At 33.8% G+C, this 15,819-nt stretch overlaps 1 protein-coding gene across 1 annotated transcript in view; it reads right to left on the bottom strand.

Moving 5' to 3' along the window:
* Nucleotides 1-38: 38 nt before the first annotated feature.
* The window catches only part of LOC149807090 (lipoxygenase homology domain-containing protein 1-like), a 276,859-nt gene continuing 261,078 nt past the window's right edge, over nt 39-15,819 (bottom strand). Inside the window, exons 68-72 of the mRNA XM_089961784.1 lie at nt 13,887-13,979; nt 12,930-13,056; nt 11,235-11,389; nt 5,794-5,951; nt 39-5,124 (exon numbers count right to left, since the gene is read on the bottom strand). Of these exons, the coding sequence (XP_089817910.1) occupies nt 4,974-5,124; nt 5,794-5,951; nt 11,235-11,389; nt 12,930-13,056; nt 13,887-13,979 (684 nt within the window). The 3' untranslated portion in view covers nt 39-4,973. The remainder of the gene's footprint in view (nt 5,125-5,793; nt 5,952-11,234; nt 11,390-12,929; nt 13,057-13,886; nt 13,980-15,819) is intronic.

Raw genomic sequence — 15,819 nt, 5'->3', positions numbered from 1 at the left:
TTGATTTTATGTTGAGGTATAAAGAGCAACTAGTTGCATGAGACGTACACGTTTTATTGGCAAATCAAGTAAATATGAATTCTGGAGTAATTATAAACCTTGAATAAAACAAACAGGAAGGAAGTAGAATAAGACATTCACTATCCACTAACAATACCTGGTGTCGATGTCCTAGTTTTTCTGAATTAAAAAACATTACCATAAGTTTTAATAAACCTAAATACAGTGGTGGTTGAGAAATAATACTAGAGCCATTAGCAACGGGTGTATTGCTAAGGGCCCTGCTAACTACAATCAAGATACGGACTTGTGTTACAGGACATTAGGATTGTTTTTTTTTTTAAAACCAGAGCATTCTGGGGCCATAACCCCTACAAACGATGTGGGATGCAGGAAATAAAAGATGTTCATGGTCTCATAAAGCTGCATACCAATTTTTTTAAAAATCCAATTATCTTTGTTAAAGTAATGTTGCAGAAACAAAAGTCGGGAGGACATGCAGTCAGGAACCATAACTCTTCTGCATGAGATGAAATACATGAAAGGCTCATCTATATCTATGTGATGATGTACACACAAAATTGCATCGAAAGTTGAATGGTTCCAAAGACTGATCAAAAGGATTTGCCTTAAAGAAGATTTCAAACTGATAAAAAAAGGTCAACAATTTTTAAAACTGGACCTGAAATGACCATCTTCAAAAGGAATGTGTTCATGCAATTTGCTATTCATCTACAAATGGGATCCAGTTATGCATAAGAATTGAAGAGCTATGATGGGCATACAAAATGTAAATGAACAGACTGATGAATGGATGGTAGAGGTAATTAAATAGGATGGAAGGTAAAGGGAATTAAACAGGGCCCCTGCATTTTGATGTGGGGTCCAAATAAATTCTAAAATGAGTTTCAGCATTGCATATATGAAAAAAACCTTTTAAGACGAGTGTTACTGAAAATAAATATAAAACTTTATAAAAAAATTATATGGCAAGATTATCACATGTTTTTCTGGTTATCTATGATAAATAAAGACGAGGAATGCAAAGTGGAAATTGTGATGTACAGGGAAAAAAATTGAATTTTCCCCCTTCTTTAATATTTGTATGTCATTAAAAAAAAAAAAAACATTTTCACAAAATTATCAGTGCTGTAATATATTAACTGTACATATTTATGAGAAAATCAACAAAAACCTGTGGACTGACATGGCTATGTCATCATATCAGTGTCTTTGCCATATGTTACATTATCAAAATTGTACAACATTCTCAAGCAAATTGATTGCATACATTCATTCGTTGTGTTAGTCTGAATCACAGTGAGCTGCAAAATGTCGGGATAGGCTAATATTATGGTCATACAAAATCATCATGCTACAAATACCGAAGTATTTACAAAACATCGTAATATAACAACTAAATTCAGCATAGAAATTATGGAAAAAAACAACATAAGATACTTGTATGATCTTGTTTATATTATTAGCTTTGTTCAATATGTAACAGTATCATCTGACAAACACCATATCATCATTCAATCTATGGTTTCTGAACTCTATTGTATGTAATCTTTCATACACTTTATTATTTATTTTTGTGGTGTACAAATAAATAAAGGTAAGACTATTAAGTATAACTGCCATAGGTAGCTACAAGGTTTTCATAAAAATATTCTCTGTACAAAACAACTGATTACAAAAAATAATTAGGATGTATATAGATTTATGGTGCATGAGAAATCAGAGCATGTACAAGGTTATAGACAATTAAATTTTCGATCTTAACTTACAAACCCATAATCAATGAGACCTCATCAGTGAGAGTTATCTTTTATACACATACAATGACATGACTTGATCAAGCTAGGTTGCCAAGATAGACAAAATAAGTACTGGAAGTAAAGGTTTGATTTTAATTCAGTTTCATATTATATGCTGTGGTTATCAATTATTTCGGAAGCACCTGGATTTTTTTTATTTTCAAGATGATGAATTTGTAAACAAATATGACATAATTTTTACGCTCAAAAATGTATTTAGTAAAAGGACACCATCATAACTATCCAATGGCTGTCTCTATGCATAAAGGATTTATAACGATCTATTCAGAGGAAGTATCACTCTAAAATAAATTTAAGGGACAAAATTATTGGTCTTCTAGGATTTAATTTGTGTATAATTCTATTTGTATGGATGATTTTTAACAATCTGATCAGCTATCAGAAAGTTATCTTGGTAAAAAAAGCATTATTTTACTGACCTACTTCACCAATTAAGAAGAAACTGGAAAAATTCAGACAATGGGTTTAAAGAAAGCTAAGGGTATTTTGCATTTTCAGTAATCAGACTTTAAAATGCTACAAAACTGTCTGAATTTGTCATATTCCTACATGCCAAAAGCATAAAAGGTACTGGCTTTATATCTGTCATTAGGAATTTTACAAATCTATACTCAAAAGAACTGACTGCTGGCATTTATTTCTAAGAAAGAAGGGACCTTTCCCATATTATTAAAAAGAAGTAGTCACAACTTTCTTCAAAAACTGAATACAGGAGACAAATGAACTTGAGTTATCAACACAGTAGACAAAAAGAATAGCAATCAATACATTATACAAAAAAACTAGATTACTCAATACAGCAGATGAAAAGAGTAATCAATACTGTAGACAAAAAGTGTAATCAATACAGTAGTAAAGAAAGAGAGTAATCAATACAGTAGACAAAAGAACAAGAGTAATCAATACAGCAGACAAAAAGAGCAACCAGAAAATTAGACAAAAAAGGTGAAAATGGGGAGAAATGAATATATGTTAAAAAGCATATATAGTTTGAACCAGGCAATTTATACTTCTGCTTTAGTATATTTTCATGTCAGATGATTAAAACACTTGTGAAGTACTATTAAAACTTTATAAAAATATTAAACCTTTTCTTAAATTGCTTCACTATTGATGCTGTACAACATAAAATAGCATGCTGAAAATATGTTCCTGTCAAAACTTGGCAATAGTTACCATAGTAGAAGTTGCCTGTTTCTACATTTGTAGGATTCACCATACTGGATAAACTAATTAATTTTCTTAGTACTGGAACTGAATTTGCCCACTGACTTTTAATTCACTTCTGATCTACAAAAATTCTCAACTTCTTTCTTTCATGGGCAAATTTTTGGTGGGAATTCTGAACAGAGCAATGTAGTTTTGGTATATGTGTTCATCAAATTTGAACTGAAAATGACTACAGGAGAAACAAAATCCCACTTCTTTTTCTAACTTTCCACCTTTTTCTTTAGAGGGGAAAATTCACACAAAACCAGTATTTACTTCATTTAATACTGTATTGTACTGAAGAATGATGGGGATGGGGGTATTATGAAAACATTGCAAGACAAGTGAACTTCACTATTTAAACAAAGTGACAGATGTGAGAGTGACTATTTTGCTTGAATCACCCCATGTCATGGACCCTATGCTATTGAATTATGGTTCTTTTCTTTGTCAACATGTTTGAATTAACAGTGTGTAAAAACAATTTTAAAATTTACCAATTATATATTTTTATGTGAAAGCATTCCCAATTTTCCTGGATCCTCAAGTGTTGTCTCAAAAATGGTAGAAAATCCAGAAGCGTATTTCCAACCAGACAAACTGTATGGTGTGTTTATTGCAGCATGAACATCTTCTGAACAAGATTTTTAAGGTCTTGGTGTTTGTATACTGAGCTGTCACAGACAATAATGGCCTTAGTTTTTTATATTGAATTATCACAGACAATATTGGTTTCTGTATTTATATACTGAACTATCACAGACAATACTGGTCTCTGTGTTTGTATACTGAACTATCACAGACAATATTGGTCTCTGTCTATATACTGAACTATCACAGACAATATTGGTTTCTGTATTTATATACTGAACTATCACAGACAATATTGGTCTATGTGTTTGTATACTGAACTATCAAGACAATATTGGTCTCTGTGTTTGTATAATGAACTATGGTATCACAGACAATATTGGTCTCTGTTTGTATAGTGAATTATATTGGTCTCTGTTCATATACTGAACTATCACAGACAATATTGGCCTTGATGTTTATATACTGAACTATCACAGACAATATTGGCCTTCGTGTTTGTATACTGAACTATCACAGACAATATTGGCCTTGATGTTTATATACTGAACTATCACAGACAATACTGGTTCATGGATTCAACCATAAGATCATAGTATTACACAAAAGTCAGTACCATTTACATCTCTCTTATCTAAAAATCAAACATACTGACATTAAATATTGCAGTATTAAGTACTCAAACTTGTGTATTTCAGAACTGTATACATTTATGAACAATATCATCCAACCATTTCTGGCACTTAACAAACTAAATTATCTGGAGAACATAAACAAATATAGCCAACAATAATTTAAAATGTACATAATATATAATATTTAGTTCATATATAAACAAACTTGTTAGGCATGTTCTTTACAATAAAATACATGTCACTTTGCAGCAGTAATTTATCTGGACAAATTCATCCATCCATCAGTCTTACATGACATTTGATGAGGCATCTATTGACAGTAAAAGCTGAACTAGAACTTTGTATGGTTCATGGAATATATTTAAATGACCATTATAGCATTACTGTTCTGGCAAAGTAAAGATACAGCATATATATTAAGTGACAATTAGTCATTGATGGATGTATGTAACATACTCAATATTTGGAGTAAATAAATGAAAGTACCATGAACTTCAAAAATAAACAATTAGAGATGAAAGCATATTTAGTCAAAGAATCATTCTCTATGAAAATATTAAATATTACCAAAAATAAAAATAAAAAAGCTTCAAAATCTGTGAATAAATAAGTTGCTTAAATATATCCCTGACAAAATTTACATAATTCTTCCAAGTCCACTGTGTTCTGACTATCGTCTGCCTTCTTCTCTTTTTCATCAGTCTTCTTCATTCCTGTTTCCATCAATGTCATTATCATTTGCCACATTCTCACTACTGACATTATTGTCATCTTCGTCCTCTTTTATGACCTTGTCCAAAGACAGAGTTCTCTCTGTAAGTCTGCTATCTCTCTGATCACTCAGCCATCTGCATAACATGAAGGATAAGTTTTGGCATCATATAAAATCTGATTTCTTACAACAAATAGGGCAATCCTTTCAACAGAAATATATTTAAAATTCTATATACAATATTAAAAGATAGGTCTCAAATACTGCTGAGTTAAAAAATGAAACAACTGTTATCCATCTGTAGGTTTCATTAAGAAAGTTGTTTTAAACTTTATTAAGTAGTGTGTTCTCATTAGGATGAAGAAAGGAACTGTGCAACCCACCCCCACCCACCACAAGAAAAACAAAATAACCATGGCAACAACTATAGACTATTTCTAAAATCTTAACTGGAAATAAATACCAAATATGCTTGTTTATAAGTCAAACTGCAAACAAAACAAAGATCCTGATCTGCTGTAGTACAATGTGCCTGCAAATTAGGTCTATGTTGTTTGTTCTACTGATTACTCCTAGCAAACTGTACAGACCCAGATATGCCAGAGCTTTATGCACTGGCAGATCTGAGTCTGTGCAGTTTGTAGTTGGATGTGTCTTATAAGCGAGTATGCATTGTAGGTGGCTTGAAATTGCATCAATGCAATACCCCACCAAATGTCACTGACAATAAGCTCTGCTTTACATTCTAAAAGGTATCTTTGTATTTTAGAAATGATTCATTAAAATAAAACATTTCACAACTTACTCTCCACAAGTGAATACATATTTCTCCTTGGCATCTTGTGACTCCTTAATAATGACTCTGTCCAACAGCCAGCCAGAGCCAGGTCCAGAACCATCATGGCCTATCACTACTTCCTGTAGTCTGCCAAGGTCAACTGCCTCTATAATGAAGGTATCTGTCTGGAAAAAAATGCAATGTATACAAATGTGGCCTTGTCTTTAATTTACTATTTGTAACAACTATAGCTCATGTGCACTTTATATGACTCAGAAAAACTCGTAAATAAATTTTATTGTTTTAATCCTCCTCCTCTGAGTTCTAGTTCAGCTTGTACAATAGGCCTAATATACTATCATTCAAGGCTACACATTAGGCCCAATGTGCTATCATTCAAAGCTACACAACATATACAATATCAAAACACTCAAAGCTATGCAATAGGCCCAATATGCTATCATTCAAAGCTATACAACAGACCCAATATCAAAACACTCAAAGCTATGCAATAGGCCCAATATGCTATCATTCAAGGCTATACAATAGGCCTAATATGCTGTAATTCAAAGCTACAGAATAGGCCGAATATATGCTACCATTCAAAGCTACAGAATAGGCCGAATATATGCTATCATTCAAGGCTATATAATAGGCCCAATATGCTATCACTCAAAGCAACAGGATAGGCCCAATATCATATCATTCAAGGCTATACAACAGACCCAATATGCTATCACTCAAAGCTACAGAATAGGCCCAATATGCTATCATTCAAAGCTACAGAATAGGCCCAATATGCTATCATTCAATGCTACAGAATAGGCCCAATATGCTATCATTCAAAGCTACACAATAGGCCCAATATGCTATCATTCAAAGCTACACAATAGGCCCAATATGCTATCATTCAAGGCTATATAATATGATATCACTCAAAGCTACAGAATAGGCTGAATATGCTATCATTCAAAGCTATACAATAATAATAATAATAATGAGGACTTTGTATAGCGCCTAACCTTTATAAGCTCTAAGCGCTTTACAACATTAGACAACACCTATAAGATAAAAAACATATAATAATATTATTACAAAAACAAACACCATGAAATTAGAAAAACATTAAAAAATAAAAAACATGCTGAGAATATTTCAGGTAGGAAACATTATTAGGTCTTCAAGTTTGTTCTTGCAGTCGAAATAAGTGACTTTTGAGAGCTCTCTTGAATGTGATCACTGTGTTTTTGTGTCTAAGTTCAGTGGGCATTTCATTCCATGCTGCTGGGCCCTGGTATGCAAAAGAATGCTGTCCATATGACTTTGTTTTCATACTTGGAATAATGAGTATACAATTGTCAGAAGAGGAGGGTAAGTATCTTGCTGGTATGTACACATGGATGAGGTCGGATAGGTATGTTGGACTAGAGTCCGACAGTGAAACGTAGTACAGAGAACAAATTTTGTGTTTGATTCTGGATCGAATGGATAGCCAATGTAGGGTACAGAGCAGCAGGGAGGTGTGCTCTGATCGTGGTACTCTAAGTATGATCCGAGCAGCTGTGTTTTGAACTTTTTGAAGTTTCTGGAGCAGATATTGAGATGAACTAGACAGAATTGAGTTACAATAGTCCAGTCTTGAAAGTACTAATAAACATATGAACATACAAGTGTTTTAGTGGCATCAACTGAAAGATACTTGTGAACTGAGCTGATGCGTCTCAGCACAAGATATGCAGCCTTACATATGTTCATGACATGTTGGTGCAACGTGAGAGTACTGTCCAGAGTAACACCTAGGTTTCGTACTGGTTGTGTGAATTTAATGTTGGCATTGCTGATAATTATTGTTTGAGGTAAAGGATGTGATGAGAAAGTCTTTGTGTTGTGATCAGAATGGCCTCAGTTTTATCATCATTCATCTGCAGCTTGTATGTCATCCATGATTTCACATCAGAAATGCACCTCTCTAAACCTTGGATGGTGGCATCAACTTCAGCTGGGTGGCTAGATTTGTATATTTGGGTGTCATCAACGTACAATTGGTGAGACACTGGATGATGATCTATGACACTTGAGAGCGGCTGAGTGTACAGAATGAAGAGAACAGGTCCAAGAACCGACCCCTATGGAACACCACAACATAGATCAACTGGATTGGAGTGTATTCCATTTGCAGATACAATGTGTGTCCACAGTAAGGCTGTATCATGAATGCCAAATACATGCTGGAGACGGTGAAGTAATATATTATGGTCTATTGTGTCAAATGCTGCAGACAAATCAAGGAGGGTGAGGACTGTAATCTTTCCGCTATCCAACGCAGAGAGAATGTCATTAACTACTTTTAAAAGAGTAGTTTCATTACTGTGGCAAGGGCGATATGCAGATTGTACATTGCTAAAAAGACTGTTTGAATTTAGATGAGATACAAGCTGGGACAGAACAACCTTTTCTAAGATTTTTTATATGAATGGGAGATTAGAAACTGGGCGGTAGTTCTTTAAATCATTATGGTCTAGTGTTGGTTTCTTCAGCAGAGACTTTACAATGGCAGTTTTGAAAAATGATGGGAATTCCCTGGATGAGAGAGAGGTATTAATAACATCAGTTAGTGAAGGCAAAACTGGATCTAAGCACTCAAGCAGCAGTGATGTTGGAATTGGATCCAGTTCACATGACTTTGGTGCACTCTTCATCACGATTGTACGTACAAAATCCATAGAGACAAGTTCAAATGCTGCTAATGGCTGCTGCTCAAATTCTGTATCCCAACTGTATGGTGACGATGAGTCAATTGAAATTGTGGTGTCAAGCTTATCTCTAATGGTTTGTACTTTGTCACGGAAGAAATTTGCAAACATGTCCAGAAGGTCGACTGGAGAGAAGGTAGTTGGAAGTGGTGTTGATTTGTTCCTTGACATTAGCTTGTTAATAATCTCGAAGAGCTCTTTGCAGCTGGAACTTTCCATGATCTTAGTAGTGTTGTGGGCTGATTTCACTGCATGGACTATATTTGTGACATTCTTCTTAGCGACTTCATAGATCTGCTTATGAATAGTGACTCTGGTGTAAAGCCAGAGCCTCTCAGCTTTACGGCGGTCTCTTTTAGCAGTGCAAAGCTGGTCCCTAACACTGCTATACCATGAAGAACACTTCTGAATTGATACTCTGCACTTGGTAGCTGGTGCATGTTTCTCAAGCAATGAACACAGACAGTTATTGAGTTGTTCTCTGATAGGAGGTAAGAAAGTTGTTAGGTTAGCTTGGATGTCGTGCATTAGTTTGGTTCTATTTATCATACAAAGGTTTCTCTTAGTAGCAGATAAAGGTAGAGGGTAAGGGATTGATATGTCCAGATGGCATATAATGCAGAGGTGATCTGATGCAAGGTCATGGGATACAAGGGAGGACCATAGAATGTTATCATCAGGTCTATGAAGAATCCAGTCTAAAATGTGACCATGTTTATGGGTGGGTTGGTTAACTGACTGTTTGAGGTTGAAAACATTAATGGAATCTATGAGTTTTGATGTATTTGAGTTTCCAGGACAGTCAAAGTGAAAGTTGAAATCTCCAAGAATAATCAGGTTGCCACCTATCGAATTTCCATAGTCTACACAACAGGCCACATATCATATCATTCAAGGTATACAACAGGCCCAATATGCTATCATTCAAGGCTATAAAATAGGCCTAATATCCTATCAATCAAATATACAGAATAGGCCCAATATGCTATAATTCAAGGCTGTACAATAGGCCTAATATGCTATCACTCAAAGCTACACAATAGGCCCAATATGCTATTAATCAAAGCTACAGAATAAGCCTAATATGTCAAATTTGTAATCAGTATTGTACTAACATTTGAAAAAAACATTGGGTCAAATGAATTGATAGACACCAATTTTATGGAGTAAAATGTTTCTTCAATAATACTGACCTGACCATAATACCTTAGGGAGTACTAACACAACATCACAAATTCAACCCTCCCAGGCAAACAGTTTTAGCTATGAAATTTAAAAATTGTCTGCCCACATGGGTGGCAGACAGACAAGGTCATCTCCCTTTGGTACAGGGATTGGTGCCAGATCTTGTGAATACTTGACTTACTAATGGAGTAGAATGTATGCTCTCCATGAAGGATATAGTAATTCCAGTATAAAGTAGCCTGATGGGCTGTATCCATTTTGTGATCTGTTAAGTATTATCTAAAAAACATTTTACTTTAAAATTTGGTTTATTCTTTAAACGTGATCATAATTCCTTAGAAGAATAGGTAAGAGGTGAATGGAGTTACTTCCCTTGCCAGGAGAGGTTATCTCTGGTCCCCTAAGGTATATAAAGCAGCTTCTTGATTAAGAAACATGCTGGAGCATTAACTTCTTAACTCATTCAGCCCAATCCTGCCTGTAGGCATGATGAGGCTGTACCCTATTTCCAAGCTCTGCAGAATCAAGGTCATTTAAGATAGACCAAAGTGGTTGGTATTACAAAAAAGCAGACAGATATGGACCCGTTTTTTTTCTCACCCAAAATTCGCTTAAGGTCGGAATGTGATTTTGTGTCCGGATTTTAGTACTTTTGGCCTCAGATCTAAGACAGACTTGTCTGAACTGCACACAGGTGAACCTTTGCAAAAACTAGGATAAGGTGGGCAATTGGAATAAAGAGTGATCTCCATATGAAAATGATGGGTCGATTATGCAAAAAAAACAAAAAAGAACTCCAACTTTTACCCTTCTGCTCAAGCACAAGCAAAATAACCAATAGAAAACAGTGTTTCTAATACAACTAGGCATTAGTCTCATGGAAAATCTGTTGAAAGCTGATGTATTACAGTGTATTCAGAAATAGCCTCCAAAATGTCTTTCCTACTTGCATTTCAGGCGAAAACATCAAAAACCTCCGGGGCCAAATGAGTTAAGCCAAGAAAAAAAGGAACATTTTTCCTCCAGCAACTCTAATGGAAGTACTGCATCTCTAAGTTTGCCAAAACAATATTGCTATAATGGTCATTTAAATATATTCCATGAACCATACAAAGTCCTAGTTCAGTTGGTACTGTCAACAGATGCCTCATTAAATGCCATGTATGATTGATGGATGGATGAATTTGCCCAGATAAATTACTGCTGCAAAGTGATATGATGTATTGCCTGAAACCAAACTATAGATGGATGTGATTACTACAGGATTCTGATGACTTTGGTGGGGCCATAGTAAACATTAATTGCCTGAAAGAAAACAAAAACCTAAAGGCCTCAAGATATATTTTCTACCATTCCTGACACAAGTGTAAAGGTCTCTGCTTAAATAATAAGAAAGAAAGGAATACATTCCTGTTCCTTTGCACAAAGTAAATGCATCAGTAAAAAGCTATAAGTTATGCCTCTGTACATAATGCAAAAACAAAATACTCAAGTCCAAACATACTGAAGAATTCGGGAAGAGAAATATACCTTTCCAGTTTCAAACTTATTTGTGTCCTCCAAGTTATGTAAGAGATTTCTTTTTCCAGAATCTGCTACACTGCCAACCAGCTTGATATAGACTACGGCATCTGTCCCTGCACCAGAACCATCACCAGTTACAGTCTGCACCACATATTTCCTCACTGAAAGAAATTAAAAAACTAATGGTAATGAGGTACCACTAAAGCATTTGTCACCATCATTGATCGAAGTATTACTGATTCTGAAAGCTCACCAAAAATGATCACACTACCAGACCTGCCAACACTGATGCATCCATCTCAGTAAGGCAGTTGATTTTTCCGTAAGTCTGACCAGTTTTCAGTAATGTGTAACAAAATACCATAAACTGTTATTGTAAATCTGGAAAACATAATTAAAAGTTTGGAATTCGGAACATGCACCGACGATAAACATTATGTTCACCTGAAAAGTTTGTAAAGTACGTGTATAATTTTTTTACCACAATTACAGTTGCAAAATTTTTAGTTCCAAACCCTATGGAGCTCTATGGCTTGTTGCTATCTCTCAACTTGATGCAATTCTTGGAAATTATTTCCTGTCATGAGTCATACTAAAATTGTCATGTGATGTCCAATAAATATAATTGTGTCCCTTCCAGCTTTTATTCACAAGAATCTGAATATTCCTTTTTATATTTCTGTGTTAATTATTAACACTTTTCAAGAGGCTTATTTCCCCTTTTGTCTTAAACATGCATCACTTGCTGGATGCCATTTAAAATAAATTATATGATCAAGAGTTCAATCATGCAGATGCTTTGCTTGAACAAACATCTACAGTTTAATGCATCTGATGTGCTGCTGTAAAGTTAGTCTGGTTCCCTGACCAATTTCACTACTTCTAATATGAAACCCGGATCCAAATCAAACACAGATGAACAAATTTTCTGGATCTTTTGGCAATGATCATTTTCCATAATTTTTGCGTGTATGCTGTGAGTCTGTATTTTAAGGGTAAATTTCATAATACTTATGGCAAAATCGCAAGAGTTGGCAGGTCTGCACTCTAAAGATAATGAAGCATCATGCATGGACTGTTAACTCAAAATATAAGATGCATCTTTCATTGATTTTTCATTGACTTTGATCAAGTCATTTTAGATACTGTATAGCACAGTAGAAAACAAATAATAACATCATGATGGAGTATGATTGTACAATTTATGATTAAAGGTTTAGGTATTGTTTAGGAAATAATTTTTTTATTATTTTTTATTTAAGTTCTGTACATTCAAATATTTCAAAAGACTTCAAACAGTTCTTAACAAGGAACCTAAAACCTATTCAAAGCGTCTATAAATACCTTTCCTATTTTTAGGTCCCATTACCGAGGAAAGCTTTGACTGCCCTCTTAATTCTTGAATTCTATGACAAGGACATGCCTTTCAGTTGCTTTTTATCTGTAAATTCACTTTTAAATTATAATATCTTTTCTTAGTAAAAACTAATGTTATGAAATTATGGTTGTAAAGCATAGAGTCTAAGGAGTAGTTTTAAGATTTTCAAGAGTTAAGTCCCTTTAAATTTTAATAATGCTGGAAAAAGAAATTTAAATACAACTGTCTAATATTTTAAAAAAACTTCAACTGTCTAATGTCTGAAACAGACAGAACAGAGCACAGATAGATAAACAGACAGACACAGATCAGTAGATACCAACCAGGCCATCTCGGTGTTCCTGTGTTGTTAGGGACCTCCACCACAGTGTCCCCAAACTTCTCAGATGATAGCCATCTGTTAACAGGGAATGTCAGGTTGATATTCTCTGCTTTATTGATCAGGACAACCTGGACAGAAGAAAGAATACTCATTTTATTGATAAACACAACCTTATTTTGACTTGGTTGATTTTCTGAATAAATGTGATAAAACATAATGGCATATTAGAATTTATTTAGTTACAATTTTGACAAAATTTAATTCAATTCACAATTAAAGATTCTATATTTGTCACTGTTACATGTATAAACAACAATCTATTATCAACAGGAATCGTGACCATAAAAGCCATGATGATTCACTAACATCGTGACAAAAGGGATGTACAGTCATCTACGTATAATTATCCAAAATGGCATTTACTGATGAAAAGCTGTACATAGACTTTTATATATAGAGGTATCATGCAATTTAGCCATTAAAGAGCCCCCCATTTTTGCAGACTTTTGTCATGGATGAATAAGGCAATTTAGCCATTAAAAAATAGTCCCCCATTTTTATGCCCACTTTTATCATGGCATATAAGGAACATTACCAATTAAACCCCCTCCCCCATTTTATGTAGACTTTTATCATGTACATATAAGGAAATTTAGCCATTAAACAGTCGCCTGTTTTATACAGACTTTTGTTATGGAAGTATAAGGAATAAGGCAATTTAGCCATTCAACAGTCCCCAGTAAAAATGTCAGTTACTGAGGGAGTGTTGGAACTGAAAATGTACTATATGGGAACAAAATGCAAATAAACAAAATTTAATGAAACTGTCCACAAATGCAAGTTTAAGATGTGGGCAAGTTATATTTTAGTAATGGCAGATCTGGGGCAGGTTATAATATATGTCTCAATGTAATAAATTCATTCCACCATCTTAAAATAATGATGTACTAAAAATAACCTTTTCCACTCTCCAACCTGGTGACACCCCTGAGTTATCATGCTCTAGGCGTATCTTCTGTATCGGCCCCACTTCCTCTAGATCGACGGAAACCTGTAGCAATCAAAATATTGGAGTTTTACTTCTATGAATATATTTATTTTCCTGGTTAAACATTTTGTGGTTTAGCAAAAACAAAAACATTTGGCACTTAAATTCAAAGATTTTTGTTTCCACAATAGAATCACCATTTGTTGAGTTCTTAAATCTGAAGTTGTTGGTGGCAACAAAACCATGAAAATTGGTGCCCTACATACAATAGTGAATTAATAGTCTATGAATTACAGTTCATGATACTCAATATCTTAAGCAGATTTCAATTTCTATTTGCAGAATGTACAATAAATTCATCTGTTGTAATCACGTACAGCATTATTAATGTTCAACACTGAAAATACATTGTTTGAAATTAGGTGAAAAATGGTTCATCAGGCCTGGACTGAAACTTTGAGACAAAAAATTGGAAATATGGCATAAAGTGTAATGTAAATCGTAATGGACATGATGGTATAAATATAAGAAACCTTTGCTTCAAATGTCTTCAATAGTCTCTATCATCTGACTTAATACTGTACAATATGAATAATAAAGTATATATATTTAGTTCATTGGACTTGATACTATACAATATGGATAAGTATATATATTTAGTTCATTGGACTTGATACTGTACAATATGGATAATAAAGTATTTATATTTAGTTTCATTGGACTTGATACTGTACAATATGGATAAGTATTTATATTTAGTTTCATTGGACTTGATACTGTACAATATGGAAAAGTATTTATATTTCGTTTCATTGGACTTGATACTGTACAATATGGATAAGTATTTATATTTAGTTTCATTGGACTTGATACTGTACAATATGGATAATAAAGTATTTATATTTAGTTCACTGGACTTGATACTGTACAATATGGATAATAAAGTATTTATATTTAGTTCATTGGACTTGATACTGTACAATATGGATAATAAAGTATTTATATTTAGTTTCATTGGACTTGATACTGTACAATACGGATAAGTATTTACATTTAGTTTCATTGGACTTGATACTGTACAATACTGATAATAAGTATATATATTTAGTTTTGTCTGACTTAATACTGTACAATATGAATAATATAAATATTTTTTTCTGACTTAAAATTGAACAATATGGATAAGTGTATAAAGTTTCATTGGACTTAATACTGTACAATATAGGTAACAAGTGTATGTACTTAGTTTCTAAACTAGCAACTGTTAAAAGCACTTATTTCTTTTATTTTGTTTTTAAAAGTGAAGTTCATCACACACAAAATATTCAATCTTCTATATTTACACTTTACAACCAAAGATGATAACATCATCATGTAGATAATGAAGGTCCAATAAAACTGCAGTAAGGGAGAATAAGAATAGGGGAAATACATAAATGGAGCTGCATTAAATCACTAAGATAGGAACTGAGCAATAGTAAGAAAAGCTAATTTTGCACCAGAATATATTTTCTTTTTAAGACATAATGTGCTTCTGGGAAGGCCATTGCAGGCATTTTTTTTCGTGTACCATATATAATTGCTGATGAATCCAACTTCAAACTGCACAGATCTAAATGTGCCAGCACATCATGTGCTGGCAGATCTGGGTCTGTGCAGTTTGTTAAGAATAATCAGTAAAACAAACAACATAGACCCTGATCTGGGTGTTGCATTATGCTACAGTATATCAGTATCTTCACTGTTTACAGTTTGACTCGACTTATAAGGGAGGATATATGGTATGTTTATTTTGTGTATATGTGCTGATTGTCAAGGGTTCAAAATATGTGAGAACATTATCTAAAGTGTCACCAAAACACTAAAAGTAACTTCCTGTGGAAACTAAAATTTACCAAAAAAA

This window comes from Sinohyriopsis cumingii, chromosome 1, assembly GCF_028554795.1.
Source record: "Sinohyriopsis cumingii isolate HCF-2022 chromosome 1, ASM2855479v2, whole genome shotgun sequence".
Classification (NCBI taxonomy): domain Eukaryota; kingdom Metazoa; phylum Mollusca; class Bivalvia; order Unionida; family Unionidae; genus Sinohyriopsis; species Sinohyriopsis cumingii.
The sequence above is the reverse complement of the archived record's forward strand: the minus strand, read 5'-3'. Positions and strand labels throughout refer to the sequence as shown.